General features: G+C 47.7%; 1 protein-coding gene across 3 annotated transcripts in view; it reads right to left on the bottom strand.

Moving 5' to 3' along the window:
* The window catches only part of EVC (EvC ciliary complex subunit 1), a 144,008-nt gene that overhangs the window by 43,871 nt on the left and 75,514 nt on the right, over nt 1-24,623 (bottom strand). For all 3 annotated transcript variants that reach the window (XM_056555129.1, XM_056555128.1, XM_056555130.1), the window contains 3 exons: nt 23,800-23,937; nt 22,500-22,658; nt 300-516 (listed from right to left, as the gene is read on the bottom strand). In XM_056555129.1, coding sequence (XP_056411104.1) covers nt 300-516; nt 22,500-22,658; nt 23,800-23,937 — 514 coding nt within the window. The remainder of the gene's footprint in view (nt 1-299; nt 517-22,499; nt 22,659-23,799; nt 23,938-24,623) is intronic.

Genomic DNA, 24,623 nt, shown 5'->3' on the forward strand with positions numbered 1-24,623 from the left:
TGACTGAGAATGTTTAAAAATAAAAAATAAAAAGCACTGCCATGTAGTAATGGTTACTTATGAAGAGAACAATATCCAATTTGCACACTGGTGTGAGTAGTATTTATTATTGATACTAATAATGATCTCTTAGTTTTGCATAATGTTTAGGGAATTTGCCTATTCAGCTCTACTCTACTCCAACATTAAATAATAATTCATTATTCATAAAATAAACTTTGACAGCCTTGACTTTTGACATAGTTGCTGGGGAAAGTCTCCAACAGTAACCATCATCTTCCCACTGTCAAACCACTCACCTTTATTATACCGAGACACCTCTTCCCAAAAATCTTTGAAGAGCTCAGTAAGGTGCCGCTCCTTCTGTTTCACCGTCAGTTTCTTCTTTATTGTCAGCTGCTCCAGTGTTTTGGAAACTGCATTAAGTCTGCATTCACTTTCCTCCTGTATCTGATACTTTAGGGATTCCACTACTTTTGTCATGTGTTCCCAGCGGATCATTTTTTCTTGGATTTCCTTTTAAGAAGAAACAATACATTAAACTTTGGTTCTTTTATTCCTGTTTTTTAATCAATACAATGTCATGGGTTTTAAGCTGTAGCAGAAATTGGAACTGACCAATAAAAGACATAATGAAACAAGATAAACAAACAATGTCCCATCGCCAGCGACAACACTCCCAATCCCAAAAAACAGCTGTACACAGTCCCAGTATTGATTGGGGACTGGCTGCACAGACTCTTGCACTGAACTAAAACCTATACCCTTGTCCAGAATATAGACCATGTTCTTTTACCATTGTGCTACTTTGCATAAATGGTCACCGTCATTAAAAAATAAAATAAAAAGCTTCCCTCACCTGGGCGGGGAGCTCTTCTCATCTACTCCCATTCTTCGGCCGCAGCGACGCCCCCTCCGCTTGATTGATGGGCCGCGTCATCGTTCCGCTCACTGAACAGAGTGATGACACGGCCCGTCAATCAAGCGGAGGGGGCGTCGCTGACGGACGAAGAACGGGAGTAGAAGAGAAGAGCTCCCCGCCCAGGTGACTACTTACGGCGGCGGCGGTGACTAGTTTATAACTTCATATCTTCACCATCCCTGGGGGCAGGAGCGTCCCCCGGGAATGGTGAAAATAAAGATTTTACCCTATATAACGCTTTGCCAAGCGTTATATAGGGTAAAATCGGATGATTGGTTCCCTTTAAGGACATGTGGTGATGTCACGATCATGTGACTTGGGGGGGGGGGGGGGGGGTGCTAAAGTTCCTCGAGCAACCAGGAGAGTAGTGTGGTGAGTTCTTCCTGTAATCTGTTGGTGAGAAGTCACTGTATACAGCAGTGTTTACTAACCAGGGTGCCTCCAGCTGTTGCAAAACTACAACTCCCAGCATGCTAGAGGCACCCTGGTAGGAAGACACTACTCTGCTGGTGGGGTCACGGTGTACATCAGTGTTTCCCAACCAGGGTCCCTCCAAGTGTAGCAAAACTACAACTCCCAGCATGCCTGGAAAGCCAAAGCCTGTCAAAGGCTGTTTAGGCATGCTGGGAGTTGTAATTTTACAACATCTGGAGGCTGGTGAGGTCACTTCCTTTGGCATCTGCCGGGTGGGAGAAGATATTACATCTCCTCTTTTTTTATTCCTCCGAGTACCCCGCTTTGTTTCTGCCCATCCCCCACTGTCCTCATCCGCGCTCTCACCATGGGAGGACAGTGAGGAGACGGCATCCCCCTCTTTGTGGATCCTCCCAATCTCCTCATCCAGTTCACTATCTCACAGGGCCTCAGCAGTAAGACTGGCCGCAGGGACAGGATCAGGAGTCACCCCAGTTGGTTGATGCTCCTGCGAGTCCTGAATCTCCCTATCCCTTTGGCGCTTCTCGAGACGCCTCAGTTGGGCAGGCATCTTCTGCTTACTTTTCTTCCCTGGCCCCTGCACCCCTTTATCCCCGACAGCCATCACCCCAGCAGAATCCACCTCACGGCTTACTCGCACCGGGGCAACAACCGCGTTGACAAAGGAACGAGGGCAGCGACTGAATGGGTGACCTAAGTCACCACACAGGTGACACCTAATCTCTGCACAAGATGTAGCGAGATGGCCTATTTCCCCACACAGAGTGCACTTCTGCACAGTGTAATTGGCACTAAAATGTGTGGGGTCACCACATCTGTGACAGAGCTTCGGCTGACCCTGGTAGAAGATCTGGATACGATCCCTTCCGAGGAAGGTCGCAGATGGTATATGGGTAACGGTGTTTCCTGAACGCCTAAGCTTGACCATAAACGTCCAGGCCCCTGACCAGATGCCATATTCATCCCTGTTCTTTTTTGGGACCTCCACCACCTCACCATACCGACCTAGCCACATCATGATGTCAATACAAGAAAGCGATTCGTTACGGGTTAAAACGGTCACCTTCTTGACATTATTTTGGCGAGACACTGCCTGAATGGCAAAGTCTCGCCAGCCGGGCTCATTCTTTACCAACTCATAATTCGACCAAAAGAGCTCAAGCCCCTCCGGACAAACAAAGCTGATATCGAACTCAGGGGTACCATAAGGATGTATTAAGGCGTAGATGTCAGCTGCCTTAATGCCCAACTTCAGCAGAAGCTCAACAACTTTAGATCTTGGAGGACATGTATCACTGCCTCTCCACCTCAGCCGGACCACATTCCTTCGGAGACCACCCTTCCCCCAGCGGTGACATTCGTGTAGCTGCGGACCGGTGCTGCAACCGCTGGGGGTGCAACTGGACCAGGCCCTACATTCCCACGACTAATCTGTGCCCCTTTACCACCCTCCTCCACATAATCCATACCCAAACCATTGACCCCTATTTTAGCTGATGTGCCCCCCATACCTCCACCCGTGCTACAGCCCAAACCACCATTCAAAGCCCCAGACAGATTTTTAGTAACATATGAATTATTCACCTCATTCACACCCTCAGTCACTCCTACATTAACCTCCACATTCATACTGGCTGGACCGGTGCGTTCTGGCGCAGATTTTGTACGGTCAGCATCACCACAGGACAGGTCACCGGTCCCTTATACAAGGACCGGGAAGCCTGCCTAGCCTGTTTATTAGCGGCCCCAGCCCTGTTTTTACCGGTACCCTCCGCCTCATCCGTACTAGAATGTCCAGCTCCTGGGCGCCGCTGATTTTGGGAGAATCTATTTTTCCCTTAGCCACCACGACTACCACTACCCCCCCCCCCCTCCCACAGGGGAGCGAACTACAGCACTGGAGTCTGTCTCTCTGCCCACTGCTGGGCCGCCCTCACTGTATGGCCTTGTGGCCGATGCCTTCTCTGCTCCATCCCTGCTACTGCAAACAGGCATGGAGCTCTGCGCCCTTTTAGTATCTGTACTCTCCCCGCACCTTTGCACCGAGTCCATCACAGAACACGGGCTGGGCAACGGGGCTCGCACAATGAGCTGTCCCTGCGGCCGACTCAGGGTTTACAGGGAGGGGGGTGTAGATGTAACTCACCACTTCTTGCTGCTTTGGCTTGGTCTTCTTCTTCTTACCCCCAGGTGCCTCATTTGGGAGCTCATCTCCAAACACCAGGTTCTGAGGACACACTGGGGATTCCAGCATGCGGATCTGGGCCATTAGCGCCCCTCCCTGGTAGCTGCTGTCACTGTCCTCCCCCGAGTCGGCAGGTGATACTGCTGGTTGCTGTGCAGGGGGCCCACTGTACGGGACCTGCTGCTGTTGCCGCAGGCCACCAGGTGGATCTGGCTGTTGTTCTTCCTCCATCTCCTCCACATCATCCACCTGGCTCTCAGGTTGCAGCTCCATCAACCTTTTATTTTCCTTTTCCTCCATTACCTTGAATCTTTCTCCATTTTCCAATTTTTCTTTAAATGGCCCACTCTTCGCCAGTAATTATGCTCTCCTCTCCTCCAAAGCTTGTATTTCAGCCATAAGTCTTTTTTATCTCTGCCTGAATCTCTGCCTTTTTCCTCTTAGGAGTTACCTTAGCCCTGGCACGGGCACAGCGCAGTTCCTCTTGGAGCCTCCTGATGTCCTTACAGGCGTCTTCATACTCACGGAGGTGACTTTTTACCCGGGAGGTATAGGTGGAAATAGACTCCCGGGTCCTCAGCACTCCCCAGCCTTCCTCACTGAGGTCAGCTTCACCTCCGCGAGTACTCTGCCTTCTTCCTGATGAACCCAGCTTTCCGAGGGCCGTACAATGCCCAGGTCTGACACCACCAGCCTGTGACAGGGAGAGCTCCGTGCGATGACAGGAAGAGATTGTACAGTGCTGGGGAGGGGGCGTGCACCTCCTGTCTCCTCTCTCCCCCTCCCCCGCCTTCTCTCTGCCGTGCAGTCTTACAACCTTCCATAGGCAGAGCAGGGAGGGGAGAGGAGGAGAGGCCGTGTATCCTGTCTCCCTCTGCTGCGCAGGGCGGGTGAGTGTCTGTGTGTGTGTATGTGTCTGTGTTTACATGTGTCTGTGCATGTGTCTCTGTGTGTCTGTGTATATGTGTGTGTATATATATATGTGTGTGTGTGTGTGGGGGGGGGGGAGCTGCCTAATCTGGGGGACAACTATGCTCGTAATCTGGGGGACAACTATACTGATCTGGGGGACGTCTATGCTGCCTAATCTGGTGGACATCTATGCTGCCTAATCTGGTGGACATCTATGCTGCCTAATCTGGTGGACATCTATGCTTCCTAATCTGGTGGGCATCTATGCTGCCTAATCTGGTGGGCATCTATGCTGCCTAATCTGGGGGACAACTCTGCTGCCTAATCTGGGGGACAACTCTGCTGCCTAATCTGGGGGACAACTCTGCTGCCTAATCTGGTGGACATCTATGCTGCCTAATCTGGTGGACATCTATGCTGCCTAATCTGGGGGACAACTGTGCTGCCTAATCTGGGGGACAACTGTGCTGCCTAATCTGGGGGACAACTGTGCTGCCTAATCTGGGGGACAACTGTGCTGTCTAATCTGGTGGACAACTGTGCTGCCTAATCTGGGGGACAACTGTGCTGCCTAATCTGGGGGACAACTGTGCTGCCTAATCTGGGAGACAACTGTGCTGCCTAATCTGGGGGACAACTGTGCTGCCTAATCTGGGGGACAACTGTGCTGCCTAATCTGGGGGACAACTGTGCTGCCTAATCTGGGGGACAACTGTGCTGCCTAATCTGGGGGACAACTGTGCTGCCTAATCTGGGGGACAACTGTGCTGCCTAATCTGGGGGACAACTGTGCTGCCTAATCTGGGGGACAACTATGCTGCCTAATCTGGGGGACAACTATGCTCCTAATCTGGGGGACAACTATGCTGCCTAATCTGGGGGACAACTATGCTGCCTAATCTGGGGGACAACTATGCTGCCTAATCTGGGGGACAACTATGCTGCCTAATCTGGGGGACAACTATGCTGCCTAATCTGGGGGACAACTATGCTGCCTAATCTGGGGGACAACTATGCTGCTTAATCTGGGGGACAACTATGCTGCCTAATCTGGGGGACAATTATGCTCCTAATCTGGGGAACAACTATGCTGCCTAATCTGGGGGACATCTATGCTGCCTAATCTGGGGGACATCTATGCTGCCTAATCTGGGGGACATCTATACTGCCTAATCTGGGGGACAACTATGCTGCCTAATCTGGGGGACAACTATGCTGCCTAATCTGGGGGACAACTATGCTGCCTAATCTGGGGGACAACTATGCTGCCTAATCTGGGGGACAACTATGCTGCCTAATCTGGGGGACAACTATGCTGCCTAATCTGGGGGACAACTATGCTGCCTAATCTGGGGGACATCTATGCTGCCTAATCTGGGGGACAACTATGCTGCCTAATCTGGGGGACAACTGTGCTCCTAATCTGGGGGACAACTGTGCTCCTAATCTGGGGGACAACTATGCTGCCTGATCTGGGGGACAACTATGCTGTCTAATCTGGGGAAAAACTACCCGGCCCTCCACAATATTTTTAGTTTCTCATGTGGCCCCATGGGATAAATAATTGCCCACCCCATTCCTCCTCAACCCCGGACATTCCTTAACCAGGAGCCGCCTGGGGAAAGGAGAAAGTGAAGACAAGAGACTGGTGAGACCTAAGTAAAATTGTGTATTTAATGCAGTGTTTCCCAACCAGGGTGCCTCCAGCTGTTGCAAAACTATTAGTCCCAGCATGCCCAGACAGCCTTTGGCTGTCCGGGCATGCTGGAAGTTGTAGTTTTGCAATAGCTGGAGGCACCCTGGTTGGGAAACACTGATTTAATGTGTGAAACTATCTGCTGCACTCTGTATCTAATCCTGTCATGTGTGATTCTGTCTGCTGAGCCTGTATATCCAAATCTGTCATGTGGGATATGAGCCTGTGTATCTAATCCTGTCATGTGCGATACTGCCTGATGAGCCTGTGTATCTAATCCTGTCATGTGCGATACTGTCTGCTGAGCCTGTGTATCTAATCCTGTCATGTGTGATACTGTTTGCTGATCCTGTATATCCACATCTGTCATGTGGGATACTATCTGCTGAGCCTGTGCATCTAATCCTGTCATGTGTGATACTGTGAGCTGAGCCTGTGTATCTAATCCTGTCATGTGGGATACTATCTGCTGAGCCTGTGCATCTAAATCTGTCATGTGTGATACTGTCTGATTAGCCTGTTTATCTGACGTTGCGCAGGGGGACGTTACTCGTCATCACAGAGAGCCAGCGTTGCTGTCGCGCACCACCACTACCGCCGCCGCTGGCATAAATAAGGTTTTGGTAGGTATTCTCTAAATGTAAAATTTTGGTGCGATATAGGAAAATTCCCCCCGCATATATATTGTATCCCTCCAATCCCCTATGCCATTTCTTAAACCCCCCTCCCATCCCCTGTGCCATTTCTTAAACCCCTGATCCCTCAGCCCCTGTGCAATCTGGCCCCTCCCCTTTTGTAGCTCCACCCCCCCCCCCCACCCCCCCCCCCCACCCCCACACACACACACACACCTAGCCACACCCATGACCGGTATTTTAATGAGGGAAAGGTGGCAACCCTAAGTGAGCTGGACATTTCTAGAGTGTACAGCTATGGAGTATAATACAGGATATACTCAGGATCAGTACAGGATAAGTATATTCCAGAGCTGTACTCACTATTCTGCTGGTGAGGTCACTGTACATACATTACATTACTTATCCTGTACTGATCCTGATTTATATCCTCTATTATACTCCAGAGCTGTACTCTCTATTCTGCTGGTGAGGTCACTGTGTACATACATTACATTACTTATCCCGTAGTGATCCTCAGTATATCATGTATTATACTCCAAAGCGTACTCACTATTCTTCTGGTAGGGTCACTGTGTACATACATTACTTTACTTGTTGGGGGTTGATGTCAATGAGCACTTAGTGGGGATATTGGGGGTGATGTCACTGGTGAAGTCAGGGGTTGATATCTGAGCACCCAGTGGTGATGTCGGGGGTGATCATTGGTGAGATTAGGAGATGACAGTGAATGGCGCAAATGTAAAAAAAAAATACCAAAGTCTAGAATTGCTGCTTTTTGGTCACATCATATACCATAAAAAATGTATAAAAAGTAATCAAAAATTCCCATCTAAACAAAATGATACTGCTAAAAACTACAGATCATGGCACAAAAAATGGTCCCTCATATAGCCTTGTATACGGAAAAATAAAAGTGTTATAGGGTTCCGGATGGAAAATGTTATGCATGTAAATTTTCTCACAAAAAGTAGTAAAACATAACAAAACCGACATTAATTGGGTTTCGTTGTAATCATATTGACCTACAGAATGAAAATAATGGGGTTTATTTACTAACGTGATCCCAACTCTTTTTTGTCGCGTTTTGCTCCCAAATTATGTCACATGTACCTTGCGACATAATTTGCGACCCAAAAAAACTAAAACCTCCATTTTACAAGAAAAACCCGAAAAGGGGGCATGGCCACTGGATAAAATGGGCGTGGTACCAACAAAAGGGGCGTGGACCGACAGTTTTGAAAAATCTTAACATATTTAGTATGGTTTCCACATAAAATGTGGTGGATTTGAGCTGAGGAAAACCCGACAAATCAGAGCATGTGTAAAAAAAAAGCAAAATGTAAGGAAAAGTGCAAAATGTAGGGAAACCTTAATAAATACCTTGGGAAAATACCAGTCGGAAATCAAAACCAACAAAGAAACCTACACTCCACTCTTAGTAATTTCCAACTGTTATTTTCCCAAGGAATTTCTGACTGGTATTTTCCCAAGGTATGTACTAAGGTTTCCCTACATTTTGTACTTTTTCCTATGTTTTGATTTTTTTTTTTTTACAACTGTTCTGATCTGTCGGGTTTTCCTCAGCTCAAATCCACCACATTTTCTGTGGAAACCATAGTAAATATGTTGGGATTTTTCAAAACTGTCGGGACCACGCCCCATTGTCTAGACCACGCCCACTTTATCCAGTGGCCACACCCCTTTTCGGTTTTCCTTGTAAAATGGAGGGTTTTGGGTTTTTTTGGGTCTCAAATTGTGTCGCAAGGGACGTGTGACACAAAAACTTTCCAACATTGCTATATTTTCTTTATGAATTGAAAAATGTATTTATTGTATGTGGGCAGGGCATCTATATGGGTGTGGGTGCAGGGGGGGGGGGCAATGAGTTGTCATGGAAGTGTTTTCTTGGGGGCCCCATCATACTGAAGTGCTCCGTCTTCCAGGCAGTCTTAATTTGCCCCTGTCTCTGAACACTCATATAAAGAGAGGGGTGCCTGAATAAATACTAATGTACTTACAGCTGTATGTCTACAATGCTACAGTGTAATCGCCCTTCAGCTACTCACAGCAACTAATGTGACCCCTTTATAGCTGCTGTGGTTTTTCCGTCACTGCTTACACAGCACCTTGCAAACCCAGTGCTCATTCTACCTTCGGCCTACTGCATAAATCACCCTCCAGCACAGAGTCACCCTGTTCAGATCACTTTCAATAATCACAGCATAGCAGTAAAGATTGAGCGTTGTGCTGTGCTGGTATTGGCTAGACAACTACGGGAGGAAGTGCCTGTGTGTGTACTGCTGGCAAAAAAATACCCAGCTCTGGCCCCGCTCCCTGAAATGGAGAGAATGATAAACAGCTATAAACAGCTGTGCACCTTGGAGAGGACCCTCAGTAGTTCAATAACAGTAAGAACCCCTTAAAGTTTAAAAGATTCCCCATGATTACAACAAACTTGTAAAGGATTCGTTTTCTTAAAAAAGCACCATTCATGAATGGGAGTATGGGGTCATACCAAACATATGCAAGTCAGTGGGGCTGAACTGCAGGATACTTGGATACTTGTGGCACCAGGGGCGGACACAGACAACAGAGGGCCCCTGTGCAAAGAACGTGCCTGGGCCCCCCCCCCCCCCCCCAAAAAAAAAGTAATATGCCATAAAATTGCACTGCAACTCACATTAATCTGCATTAGGTAGGCAGCAGTTCCCCCACATTAGGTAGCATAGTTTCCTCACATTATGTAGCATATATTCCCCACATTAGGTAGCATTGCATAATTTCCCCACATTAGGTAGCTTAGCATATATTCCCCACATTAGGTAGCATAGCATATATTCCCCACATTAGGTAGCATAGATTCCCCACCTAAGGTAGTGTAGGATAACCCCAACAAACAAACTCACACACACTCTCACTCACCCACACACTCTTACCTTGCCTGCACTACTTACATCTGCCTGAGAGGACTTCCTGGCAGAGGTGCGCGCTATAAGTGACGTTATCGAACGCTCTGCGCTGGACGTCAGCGTCCAGGTGCTTGCGATGACGTCACTCACCGCACGCACCTCAGCCAGGAAGTCCCCATGGGCAGATGTAAGTAGCAGTTTAGTGACTGGGCAAGACTGGTTTCCCTGTCATATGTGCACTGGCAGGGCTGCCATCAGAAATTCCGGGGCCCCTTACACAACTCAAGGCCTGAGACCCCCACTGATCACCTTGGTTGAAGTGGTTCTCCAGCTGTTGGAAAGCTAAAACTCCCATCATGTCTGAAGAGCCTCTGGCAATGGGAGTTGTAGTTTTGTAACAGCTGAAGAGACACAGATTGGACACAGTTTTACCCATCATCACTGCAGAACTTACAAGTGACTACAGCTCTGATGGGACAGTCATAAGAACACACAATGATGTCAGTGACCTGAGTGACGTCTTCTGACTTAAGTGATATCTTCTCTGTAATCTTTTCTTCTTCATCTCGTCCAGAGACCAGGTCTTCCTCCAGCTCCATCTTCTCTGCAGAGTCTGACATCCGGACATCATTGGCTCCTCACTTTGTCAGCAGATCCTCATCCTCTGCATGAAGACAATAATCATTATAACCTTGCCAGAAAGTGTAACCTAAATAAAATACTGCCCCACACTGTACCCTGAATATAATCCTGCCACACACTGTACCCTGAATATAATCCTGCCACACACTGTACCCTGAATATAATACTGCCACACACTGTACCCTGAATATAATACTGCCACACACTGTACCCTGAATATAATACTGCCACACACTGTACCCTGAATATAATACTGCCACACACTGTACCATGAATAGAATACTGCCATACACTGTACCCACTAAATATAATACTGCTATTCACTGTACCTACTAAATATAATACTGCCCCACACTGTACCCTAAATATAATACTGCCAGACACTGTAACCTGAATATAATACTGCTGTACACTGTACCCACTAAATATAATACTGCTATACACTGTATCCACTAAATATAATCCTGCCACACACTGTAACCTGAATATAATACTGCCACACACTGTACCCTGAATATAATACTGCTATACACTGTACCCTGAATATAATAATGCTATACACTGTACCCTGAATATAATACTGCTATACACTGTGCCCACTAAATATAATCCTGCCACACACCGTACCCTGAATATAATACTGCTATACACTGTACCCTGAATATAATACTGCTATACACTGTACTCACTAAATATAATCCTGCCACACACTGTACCCTGAATATAATACTGCTATACACTGTACCCACTAAATATAATCCTGCCACACACTATACCCACTAAATATAATACCTCTTATCCTCTGTGTCCTCATCACCCCCATAATCCCTGCCAAACCTCTCCTCAACACTACTATAACCACCCCCGCACCTCTCCTCATCGCTACTATAACCCCCTGCACCTCTCCTCATCACTACTATAACCCCCCCGCACCTCTCCTCATCACTACTATAACCCCCCCCAGGCACCTCTCATCACTACTATAACCCCCCCACACCTCTCCTCATCACTATTATAACCCCCCGCACCTCTCCTTATCACTACTATAACCCCCCCACACCTCTCCTCATCACTACTATAACCCCCGCACCTCTCCTCATCACTACTATAACCCCCCGCACCTCTCCTCATCACTACTATAACCCCCCACACCTCTCCTCATCACTACTATAACCCCCCCACACCTCTCCTCATCACTACTATAATCCCCCCGCACCTCTCCTCATCACTACTATAACCCCCCCTGCATCTCTCACCACCCCCATAACACCCCCCTGCACCTCTCTTCACCCCCATAACCCCCTCCTGCACCTCTCATCACCCCATAACACCCCCCCTCTCATCACCCCCATAACACCCCCTGCACCTCTCATCACCCCCATAACACCCCCTGCACCTCTCATCACTCCCATAACCCCCCTGCATCTCTCATCACCCCCATAACCCCCCTGCATCTCTCATCACTCCCATAACCCCCTGCATCTCTCATCACCCCCATAACCCCCCTGCATCTCTCATCACCCCCATAACCCCCCTGCATCTCTCATCACCCCCATAACCCCCCTCTCATCACCCCCATAACCCCCTGAACCTCTCATCACCCCCATAACCTCCCATCACCCCCATAACACCCCCCTGCACCTCTCATCACCCCCCTGCACCTCTCATCACCCCATAACACCCCCCCTCTCATCACCCCCATAACACCCCCTGCACCTCTCATCACCCCCATAACACCCCCTGCACCTCTCATCACTCCCATAACCCCCCCTGCACCTCTCATCACCACATAACACCCCCCCTCTCATCACCCCCATAACACCCCCTGCACCTCTCATCACCCCCATAACACCCCCTGCACCTCTCATCACTCCCATAACCCCCCTGCATCTCTCATCACCCCCATAACCCCCCTGCATCTCTCATCACTCCCATAACCCCCCTGCATCTCTCATCACCCCCATAACCCCCCCTGCATCTCTCATCACCCCCATAACCCCCCTGCATCTCTCATCACCCCCATAACCCCCCCTCTCATCACCCCCATAACCCCCTGAACCTCTCATCACCCCCATAACCTCCCATCACCCCCATAACACCCCCCTGCACCTCTCATCACCCCCATAACACCCCCCTGCACCTCTCATCACCCCCATAACACCCCCTGCACCTCTCATCACCCCACCCCCATAACCCCCCTGCACCTCTCATCACCCCCATAACCCCCCTGCACCTCTCATCACCCCCATAACACCCCCCTGCACCTCTCATTACCCCCCATAACCCCCCTCTCATCACCCCCATAACACCCCCCTGCACCTCTCATTACCCCACATAACCCCCCTCTCATCACCCCTATAACACCCCAAGCACCTGTTCCCCTGCACCTCTCATCACCATTGTAGTCTGCAAACAACATAGCCCCCATCCAACCCCCCCCCCCCCCCCGTTCACTTACCCTGCCAGGGTTCGGTGCAGCTGCTGCTCCTGTCCCAGTGTTCCACTGCACGGGGAGGATCCGTCGGGAGGCTGCTGGACTGGAGATCGCGCCGGGACAGGTTAGGTGACTGGAGTAGACGTGCGTGCCTGCGCGGGGCACGTCGACTCCCATCAGCCCCTGGCCTGTCCGGCCCTGCCGTGCTTCTTAAGGGGCCTGCGCCCTAGAAAGAGCGGGCCTCATAGTCCTGCGGGCCCCCCAGACTATGAGGCCCGGTCATAGTTCTGACAGGTTCCCAGCCAGGAGTCAGTGAGTGACAGTCGCAGTCACTCACTGACTAGCCGGAAAAAAAAAAGTACAGGGACGTCCGGGCCTCCCTGGAGCTCCGGGCCCCATACAAGTGTATGGGTTTACCCCCTGATGGTGGCCCTGTGCACTGGGTCCGATGGTAGGACCGGCCCAGCGTGTGAGGGCGGGCCCCCTCACACGCTGGGCCCCTGTGCAGCTGAACCTGCTGCACAGCGATATGTCCGCCCCTGTGTGGCACCTTACTGGGAAAAATAGATACTTTTAAATAAATACTTTTTTTTTCTAATCTTAGACAACACCTATAAAAGGGTTTTCTGGGATATTGCATTGAAGACCCACCTTAGGACTCCTAAGGTAGGAATGTGGCTATGCCTCTACCTGACTTCAGATATTGCCCATTCATTCTCCTATTCGATGGGGTCTCCACCCATTATACAGATAGACTAACATAATATGTAATATCCTAGAAGACCCCATTAACAAATTCAGTAATAACATTCTCAATGCCCTACAGCAGTGGTCTTCAACCTGCGGACCTCCAGATGTTGCAAAACTACAACTCCCAGCGTGCCCGGACAGCCGTTGGCTGTCCGGGCATGCTGGGAGTTGTAGTTTTGCAACATCTGGAGGTCCGCAGGTTGAAGACCACTGCCCTACAGCATTTGTCAGCAGAAAATGCTTTAACTACAAGCCATAGTGATGAGCTTCTGGGTAGTGTCACTGCCGCTTTGAGATCTGAATGTAAAGAAAAAGTGCTGTCATAATGACTCGCTATCTACTGCTGATGGTTGCTGCAGGCCAAGATAAGCATATTCAAGGGTACAGAACGGTACAGTAAGAGAAAGGGAAGATGAACCCAGTTTGCAGTGACTGTGGCTTGGCTACTACTAAGTTGATTTACAACAGTTTTGGATGGGACATTTATTAAAGGGGTAATCCAGGAAAAAACTTTTTTATATATATTGTGGTGTCCCAGTACCGCATCCTATCCGGTACCTGTGTATATAGGTCCCCATAGCCAGAGTCCCTAGGACGTCGGGTCCTTTTTGTCTAGTTTTCCCCTTGTCACCTCTCATCTAGATAGTCATTAAACTAATAGTTTATTCAGGATTTATGTAAATATAATAGTACTAATGTATATAACTAGTTAATTACCTGTCCGGAGCGTAGCATGACCTGCGGGTCACGTGATCAGGTAAACTCTATGGTTTTTTGCTTAAGGACCTTTGGAGGTCCCTGTGACGTATTGCACCCACCATGCTTTGTGACGGTGAGTGACAGATATTCGGACCAATCAAAACAAACCCGCCCCTGCCCATATAAGGGAGCAGCGGCCATGATTCGCGCTCTTGTTCCTGTGCAGCCAAGCAGTAAGCATCTCTCTTGTTCCCGGGCTGTCAAACGAGCAGGATCTGCGCAGCTGTCTTTCGCAGTGAGTTAGGCCCGCGCCTTGCGGCAACTGCTGATCTATTCAGAATCGTTAGTGTATCAATCCCTAAGCACTCTGAAAGATCACCGGACCTTATCTATCTCCTAAATCCGGACGGATCTTTGCAAACTACCCTAAATTCAGAGACTTGTATTACTATTCAAGGTCCACAACAACTGTCAGTCACTGAACTATATAGAGACTGTATGCATGAGACTGTTATTGTGCATTGGATGTACCGCAAGCCTTTCAGTAAAGTTTATCCAAGTTCAAGTTCAAGTACCTTGTGGACCTTCAGTCATTTTGTGCATGCACCTATCGTTACTGGGAAGGGCGGCGGTAGGCCGGAGAATTACCTCAGCATACTAGCCCTCAGCCTGGCATCACGAACTATAGGGTTAACCTTAACCCCTCATCTACCTAAACAACACCCCAACTACCATACACCCCCCAAGGGCTACCACAATATCAACTGGCTAAAGAAAGTTAAACAGATTTGTAAATTACTTCTATTAAAACATCTTAATCCTGTCAGTACTTATGAGCTTCTGAAGTTAAGGTTGTTCTTTACTGTCTAAGTGCTCTCTGATGACACGTGTCTCGGGAACCATCCAGTTTTGAAGAGGTTTGCTATGGGGATTTGCTTCTAAACTGGGCGGTTCCCGAGACACGTGCCATCAGAGAGCACTTAGACAGAAAAGAACAACCTTAACTTCAGAAGCTCATAAGTACTGAAAGGATTAAGATTTTTTAATAGAAGTAATTTACAAATCTGTTTAACTTTTTGGAGCCAGTTGATATATATATATATATATATATATATATATATATATATATATATATATATATATAAAAAGTTTTTTTCCTGGATAACCCCTTTAACAACAGTTATTGCTCTGTGTAAAGGCCTAGCAATCAGCCTTAAAGGGGTACTCTGGTGGAAAACAATTTTTTTCTAATCAACTGGTGCCAAAAAGTTAAACAGATTTTTAAATAACCTCTATATAAATCGTAATCCTTCCAGTACTTATCAGCTGCTGTATGCTCCAGAGGAAGTTGTATAGTTATTTTCTTTTTTTTTTCAAAGTAAAGTTTTATTGTTTTTAACATATGAAAAAGTAATAAAACAATTGGCAAGGCAATATGGCGGTATATAGTAACAAATATCACATTACTGTAAAGCCGTGTAGAACAATCACATAACAGTAAAGTCATGTAGAACAATCTCCCTAGTTCGAACTATACATCCATGTAGAGCGAGAGAGAGCCATGGGAGAAAAGAAGAAAAAAGAAAGTAATACTATCTCGCCATTTTAAAGCTGGGATAACATTGCGAATGGTGTACACTCTTCAGGGTTCACATGAGTTTCAAATCAAGCTAATCAGGATTTGGAGTGTTATATTCTAATCCCAGTTACCAAGGAGAAGAGAGATGTATGCATCACAGCAAGAGGGGAAGAGAAAGAGGAGGAAAAGGAGTAGTCGGGGGGAGAAGGGGGAAGGAAAGAAAGAGAGAAGGAAGAAAGAGCAGGTCACTTTTGGAGACACTTACCTCCCGGACCGGAACAGCTCGGTCCTCCGCCCAGGCCGGTCGCACCAGCGATCATGAAAAAAGCAATTCATTATGGTGACAGGTAGGTCACGTTAGTGTCCCAAGTGCAGGGAATCAAACTCCGGCGATGTTAGAAACGAGAGCCAAGGGCCCCAGACGGCCCGGAATCTGTCGTGTTGATGTTTAGAATCAGCAAGCAATTCTTCTAACCTACATATACGGGAAATTTCCTGAAGTAAGGACGAGAAGGTGGGTGGTCGGGGTGAGCGCCATAGTCTTGGAATCACAGTGCGTGCTGCTATCAGCATGTGGTGTAGTAAGCTAGCGGAAGCTCTAGGAAGGGTGCTGGGGAGTATCGACAGGAGGACAAGTTCAGGGGTCCTCGGGAGCGCGCCGGAGACCATGCGTGACATGAGGGCAAGCGCCTCACTCCAGTATCGTTCAAGTTTCGGGCACGCGAACCAAATATGGGTCATCGTGCCTCTCCCTTCATCACATCTCCAGCACACATCCGAAGCCCCCGGGTAGATTCGAGATAGCAAGGACGGGACTCTGTACCAGCGTGTCAGTATTTTATAATTAGTCTCGTGAGCCTTACTAGAGACAGTCGTCCTATGGCAGAGAGAGAGCGCCTTTCTCCACTCCTCATCTAGGATGGGATGTCCCAGTTCATTCTCCCATGAGGAGCGGAAATGAAGTGGGGGAGTGGCAAAGTCATTTAGGAAAAGAGCGTAAAGGGCGCTAACCAGCTTGGGGGGTGGAGATGACGATATACAAAGGCGCTCAAAATCCGTCAGAGGCCGATGAAGGGAGAGTGAGCGTTTGTTAGTATTATAGAAGTGTCGGAGTTGCGCATATTGAAAGATTTGGTACTGTGTGGGGGGAGAGGTAACAGTGAGATCTTCTAAGGGTTTCAGGTTTGTAGCATCTAGTAGGGAGTGAAAGACTGTACCTTCTGAACGGTGAAAGGAAAGAAAGGTGCGGGTGTGGAGTGCGGGTGTAAAGGCCGGGTTGCCGAATAGGGGTGTGAGTGGTCCGTTGGGCGGTACTACAGAGGAGCGAGTGAGGTAGGTGGCGCGGGTCTTGAGGATGGAAGCTACTATAGGCGGGGGACTGTTTGAGCCTTGAGGGTATAGGGTATTGGCCGTCAACCATAGGGCCGTTTTAGGGTCTCTACCCGAAATATCATGTTCTAAAGCTACCCACGGTTTACTATCCGCGCCGTGGAAGGAGTCCAGTACTCTGGTGAGGACCGCCGCCAAATAGTAGGACAGGACATCTGGCAGGGCCAGTCCACCCTCTTTTTTCCGTCTGATGAGAACCGATCTCGCCAGTCTAGGACGTTTCTGAGCCCAGACGTATTTTCTCTGTATGGAGGAGATTTCAGCGAAGAAGGAGCGGGGCACATGTGTGGGAATTGTAGCAAAGAGATAAAGAAGACGCGGGAGCACGTTCATTTTGAAAACATTTATCCTACCTATCCAAGAGATATCTTTTCTCTCCCAATTTGAGAGGTCTGACTTTAGGATACGTAGAAGGGGAGGAAAATTTAAGCGAAACGTGTCATCTTGATCTTTTGGTACTTGGATACCTAGGTATGTGAGTGAGTGTGATTGCCATTGGAAGGGGTACGATGCTTTAAGCTGTTGGACAGTATTCAATGGGAGTGTTATATTGAGAGCTTCACTTTTGGAGGGATTAAGTTTATAATTGCTATATGATGAGAAGAGACGAATCGTGGCCATAAGGGAGGGTAGGGAAGTAACAGGGGAGGAAAGGAAGAGTAGGAGGTCGTCGGCATAAGCCGAGCATTTGCAATGACACGAGGACAGTTGGAGCCCTTTGATGTCAGGGTTTTGTCGAATAGCCACTAGTAGATGTTCCATGCATAACACGTATAGGAGTGGGGAGAGAGGACATCCCTGCCTCGTGCCATTGCAAATGTCGAAAGGGGGGGACAGGTGACCATTGATCCTAACTTGAGCCTGAGGGTGTCTATAGAGTGCCATAATGCGTGACCTCATAACAGCACCCAAGCCAATCTGAGAGAGAGTTGCTTCAAGAAACCCCCAGTCCACCCGATCGAACGCCTTCTCAGCGTCTAAGGAGAGTAGGAACAGAGGCAGTTTACGAGAACGAGCATTATGTATGATAGAGAAAGTCCGGAGCGTGTTGTCCCTGGCCTCCCTTCCCCGTATGAAACCCACCTGATCTGGGTGGACTAGGGATCTCATGTGTTCAGACAATCTATTGGCTATTAATTTGGCGTATAGTTTAGTATCGCTGTTAATCAGCGATATTGGACGATAACTCGGGCATAGCAAGGGGTCTTTGCCGTTTTTTGGGATGACCGTTATGAAGGCACGCATAAACGAGGAAGGTAGTGGTGGGGAGTCAGTATTAATGGAGTTGAAAGCAGAAAGCAAAACTGGGGATAGATCTGGGCCTATGGTTTTGTAGAATTTTGCTGTGTATCCATCGGGTCCCGGGCTTCTACCACCCGGCAGGGAGGAAATCGCCATCTGTAACTCCTCCTGTGAGAACGGTTCCTCGAGAGATTGGATCGCTTCTTGGGAGAGCGGAGGAAGCGCGGTAGAAGTCAAATATTGTTCTAGGGAGGGCGAGGCCGCAGTGGTCGAGGCCGGGACCCGAGGGTCTGGTAGGTTATACAGACTGGCGTAGTAGTCACGGAAGGCGGACAGGATGTCAGGGGTGAGATGGGAAGTGGAACCCGAGGGGGTGCGTATCGCTGGCACATATAGGGAAGATTTTTTCACTTTGAGGGCATTAGCCAGGAGGCGTCCGGACTCATTGCCCCAGACATAGTATAGTTTGCCCGTGATCTGTTTGTAGTATCTGTGGCTATTATTTAAGTGGTCAAGGAGGTCGTGTCGGACTTTAATTATCTCTCTATAAACCCTGTCTAGTTGAGACTGTTTGTGTTGGGATTCCAAAGTATGTAATAGATTAGTAAGTGTAAGCAGTTTGGCCGACGACTCCCTCTTCAGCCGCGCTCCATGTTTCATCAGGACCCCTCTTAAGACACATTTGAGGGCTTCCCATTGAGTCATGGGAGATGTTGGGTCGGTGAGGTGGTCCTGACGAAAGTGGGCGACAGAGTCCTTGAGTTCCTGGAGACATAGGGAATCCATGAGGAGGGACTCATTTAAACGCCATGTGGAATGCGGTTTAGTGAAAGGGGGAAGGGTAAATGTACAGGACACAGGGGCATGGTCTGAATGTGTAATTATCCCTATGGTGGAAGAGAGAACAGAGGTGAGGAGGTGATGAGGACAAAAAATATAATCAAGTCTGCTATAAGATTGTTGGGGGTGAGAGTAGAAGGTATAGTCACGCCCTTGGGGGTGAAGAGCTCTCCAGACATCGCTAAGCTGAAGGGAGTGCAGTTTACGTTTTAATGCACGAAGCTTATTGTGAGAAATGTACGAACGTCCTGATGAGGTATCCGCAGTAGGGGACAGTGGGAGGTTGAAGTCTCCACATAAAAAAATTGGGCCTAACGCAAATGAGGAGAGGGCTTCTAGGGTTTTCATGATAAAGGGGACTTGGTCTCGGTTGGGTGCATATATGGACGCTATCGTCAGTTTCTGTCCCGCAAGTTCACAGTTGGCAAATACGTATCTAGCATGTGGGTCAATGAGTGAGGAAGTAACTATAATAGGTAGGGACCGGTGAAACGCTAGGGAAACTCCCTTCGTCCGTGCGTCTGGATTGGAACTGTGTATCCACTGGGAAAAGTATCTGTCACTAATTTTTGGGAGATGACCTGTCTTGAAGTGCGTTTCTTGTAGAGCCAATATGTGTACTCTTTGTTTGTGTAGGGAATAGAGTAGTTGGGCCCTTTTCTCCGGAGTATTGAGACCCTGCACATTTAGGGACATCAATTTAATGTCAGCTGTCATTGTGACAGTGAGGTGATGGGCTGTACTTACCGACCGACCTGGGGGACACCGAGCCGTCCGGCCCACAAGGCAGAGATGGAGGAGAGGATGCGGACCTGCAAGGAGAAGAGTAAGGAAAAGTGTGATACAGGGATAAGTGGGAGAATAAAGGGAAAAGCAGCCAATGAAAGGTGGAGGCAAAGGGACTAAAAGAAGAGGCCATAAGGGCCAAGTTCAGTGACGGGACCAGCCGGCACTGTGACCTATTGGGGGTAACGTAGAAGGAGCGCCAGACAGGGAGCGAATCCATTATCAGGCACAGAAGGGGAGTCACGTAGTCGGCGTGTCAGGGACAGGTACAAGCTAGGGACCTAATTAAGCTATGGGATCCTCCCGGCCCCTATAGGCGGGGAGGAGCGGTGTATAAAGGGCTATGGTCAAACGCTGTTTGGAGGGGTGGGAGGCAGAACCACTGCAAATAGCAGTAGTGAAAATACTATAAACAACATAGTTAACTTAAATGCTTAGAACACATCAGTAAATGTAGAACATGGGGGCAGGGTAAGTAAGAGCCCCCCAAAATCAGTGTCGCCGATGCCAATCAGTACAGACAACACGGGCTTCGGGGGGGTCCAGCTCAATTCTGGGCTGAAATGCGGAACGTTCCCCAACAAGGCAGCCCCCAGGCTCAAGGCCTGTATGTTGGAGAGGGGGCTCCCTCGCAGGGGAAGACCACACGGGTAAAATAAGAAGTGTCAAAAGATACTTAAAGTCCCGTGGGGAGTCAAGTCTTCCTCTTTTGCTGCTGCGGTTGAGGCAGTGTAGATCGGGTAGGTCGTCGATCTTCTGGGAGGTGTATAGTTATTTTCTATCTGACCACAGTGCTCTCTGCTGCCACCTCTGTCCATGTCAGGAACTGTCCAGAGCAGGAGCAAGTCCCCATAGCAAAGCTCTCCTGCTCCGGACAGTTCCTGATAAGGACAGAGGTGTCAGTAGAGAGCACTGTGGTCAGACAGAACTTCACAACTTCCTCTGGAGCATACAGCAGCTGATAAATACTGGAAGGATTAAGTTGATTAGAAATAAGTTTATTTTTTCAGCGGAATGCCGCTTTAAGGTAGGGTCACACACAGTGCATCAGCAGAGTATATGATGCTGCAGATTCACTGCTGGCAGTCTTATAGCTTTGGCAGTGTGAGCTCACTTCCTCCTGTAGCTCTGTGTGTCTGCTCGTAGCAGTGGATTTCCCGCCGCAGTCATGGGCCGACACGCCACCCGGCCACAGCAAGGAGCTCGCTCTGCAGTCGCTCTGTGACTGCCAACAGCGCATCCGCAGCATAACATATGCTGCAGATGTGCTGTACGTGACCCTATCCTTGGTAAAGTTTATTTTAATTTTTTCATGTTTATAGCAACCATGGAGGGGAAATATTTACCGAGGGTGCACCGAAAAAATTTAAAAAAAATAAATAAAAAAACATACAGGTTGAATTTCAATGCTTGAGCCTTTTGTTGTTGTGAGATTTGCCTCAACCATGGGTATCTGCCAGCACCTTGTTTTCCTTTACCGGCTGAGAACACCTGCATGCTCATCCAAACCGAGCATTCATGTGCATGGGAGGTACAGCTGTTGGCAAAGTGAATGTTTGTCTCAAAGTAAGGGTGCATGCACACCACGTTTTTGCTATACAGTTCCCGTATACGGTTTCAAGTTAAAAACCGTATGGAACTATACAGAAAACCGTATGCATTGACTTAACATTGTAAACCGTATGTCAAACGCATAATCCGGTTTAGTCCGTTTTGCCTCTTATAGGGTTGTGTCCATTTTTTTTCCCCGTACCCAAAACCATTGTCTACCTTATTTTTTGGGTACTTTTTTCAAAATGGAGTGAAAAGTTAAAAACGTATACGATTTTTTCTTAAAAAATGGATGCAACCGGACATCATTTTTTAAACTGTATACTGTTTTCAACCGTATACGGGTTAAAATTTGTACACACGTTTTGATACAGTTTATTCAGGTTTTGAGGAATCCGTTTTTCATCAAAAACCTGATACGGGAACTGTATTGCAAAAACGAGATGTGAATGCAGCCTTAGGTTGGGTTCACACTACATTTTGGACATATGGGGACCGGATCTGGCAAGGGGAAGTGAAAACCAGGTGCTCTCATATCCCAGCCGGACCCGGACCCCCAACCCATTCATTTGAATGAGCCAACTGGACCTAAAACCGCTGTATACCATGGTTTTAGGTCCAGTCAGAAAATCGGATATGGGGCAAAAATGAGCTGACCAGAGTCATTTCATTCGAATGAATGAGAAGGGGGAAGGGTCCGGCTGGGATAAGGAAGCCCCCAGGTTTTCACTCCCCCCAATTCCCCTCGGATCCGGTCCCCGTATGGACAAAACGTACTGTGAACCCAGCCTTACTGAAGGTTCTGGTCACACCTGTGTTGTGGTTTTAACTGGAATGAATGATGATGGGATCCATCAAAAACAACATACAGCAAGTGACAAATAAATTACCATCACCAGCTCCTCTTGGGAATCACACAGGATGTTTTCCACAGCGATCATTTTCAACATGACGTTCATCATTATCCTTTCAGCTTCATCGTAGGAACATTTCGCTTTGTCATGAAGTAACTGATGGACGCTCTCAATCTGCTTCCAGAATCCTTCTAACTGCAAATGTACACAAAGCTTGTATGAAACACACAGGACAATGGGTAACAACATGAGGTCTTGGAATGTAAAATAGAATATACTTTATGATTTTGTGGTGTGGTACGCCTTTATCCCCCTCATTTAAAGGGATACTCCACTGCACCAGCATTCAAAACATTTTGTTCTGAACGCTGGGTGCGGGCTGCGGGGGTTGTGACGTCACGCTCCCTCAATACAAGTCTATGGGAGGGAGCATGGCAGCCGCCATGCCCCCTCTCTTAGACTTGCATTCAGCTGGTGTGGTGTGATACAATGAGCGGTGTGGCCGTGACATCACGACCCCCCCATCCAGCATTCGGAACAAAATGTTCCGAATGCTGGGGCGGTGGAGTATCCCTTTAAAGGGGTATTCCAGTGAAAAACAATATTTTTTCATATCAACTGGCTCCAGAAAGTTAAACAAATTTGTAAATGACTTCTATTAAAAAACTCTTAATCCTACCAGTAATTATCAGCTGCTGAAGTTGAGTTGTTTTTTTCTGTCTGACAACCGTGTCTGTCTCAGGAAAGCAGGAGAAGTTTGCTATGGGGATTTGCTCCTACTCTGGACAGTTCCTGAGACAGACAGAGGTGTCAGCAGAGAGCACTGTTGCCAGACAGAAAATAACTCAACTTCAACAGCTTATAAGTACTGGTAGGAGTAAGATTTTTAATAGAAGTAATTTACAAATCTGTTTCATTTTCTGGAGCCAGTTGATATGAAAAAAATGTTTTCACTGGAATACCCCTTTAAACTTCACAGACTGAATAAACCTAACTAAGTATTTAAACCATGTGGCAAAAGAAAACCCCTTTGCCAACTGCAAACAGGCCTACCACTATCATGGCATGTTGGGACCTTGGGGATCGCCACAGCCAAGTAAACACAACCATTATCATTGTTAAAGGGGTTATCCAGGAATAGAAAAACAGAGCTCCCCTGTGTGCCTCCAGGTTGGGTGTGGTTCTGCAGCTCAGTTCCATTGAAGTGAATGGAGCCAAGTTGTAATACCAAACCCAATCTGGGGACAGACGTGGAGCTGTTTTTGAAATAAATTCGTTCTGTTTTTCTATTCCTGAACTAATCTCTGTTGTGGTGTCCATTAGATCCATTACATACATTTCGTATTAGGTGATCAGAATATTCTCTCTCCCTCCTCTCAATGTCTTCCATGGTTTGTGATTCTGTACCCTTCCCATGAGATGTCTTTTTTGACATTAACCTCGTCCGGTAGGTCTGCTCCAGCTCCTCCAGCTCCTGGAATAAAAAATAAATAAATAAAATTAAAAAAAGGATTATACTGGTTGTAAATATCCAAAGACAACGAATAGTATATTTTTTTTCTGTAGAAATGGCACCATTTTTTTTTGCTACAGAGTATTCCCCCAATTCTCTTTGCACAGCCTTAGCATTAATTTTATGTATTAAGTTTAAAGTACCTGTCACCAAATAAACAGTTCTAAACTAACTCAGGCTATGTTCCCTAACTACTCCTAACACCCCTCCGGCCTTAAAAAAAAATTCAGAGCTTTAAAAAAAAGCTGTGTATTTTACCTTTCTTCTTGCTCACATAGTGTAATTTCCCAGCAGGAGAAAGTGGGCGTTTCCCAGCAGGCATGACATCACTGAAGCCTGCTGGGGGACTACTTTTGCCCTCACATGGTTGCAGTGCTGTGATGAATAGAAGACCTCAAGCTCTGTGCATGTTTCAGTCTGTGCAGATTTCAGTGAGAATCTGTGGAGCTTTCACTTTCTGTGTATTTTAAATATATTTATGTTGATAATTTTAACCTCTTAAGGACACATGGACACCCTGTGCCCAGTCCTGGTCTATAACGCGGGGTCACGGCGTGGCTAATGAAAGCCGGAACCCTGGGTTAATAGCATGCGGCACCGATCGTTGTGCCGCGCTATTGACCCTTTAGATGCGGCGTTCAAACTTG

This window comes from Hyla sarda, chromosome 1, assembly GCF_029499605.1.
Source record: "Hyla sarda isolate aHylSar1 chromosome 1, aHylSar1.hap1, whole genome shotgun sequence".
NCBI lineage: Eukaryota > Metazoa > Chordata > Amphibia > Anura > Hylidae > Hyla > Hyla sarda.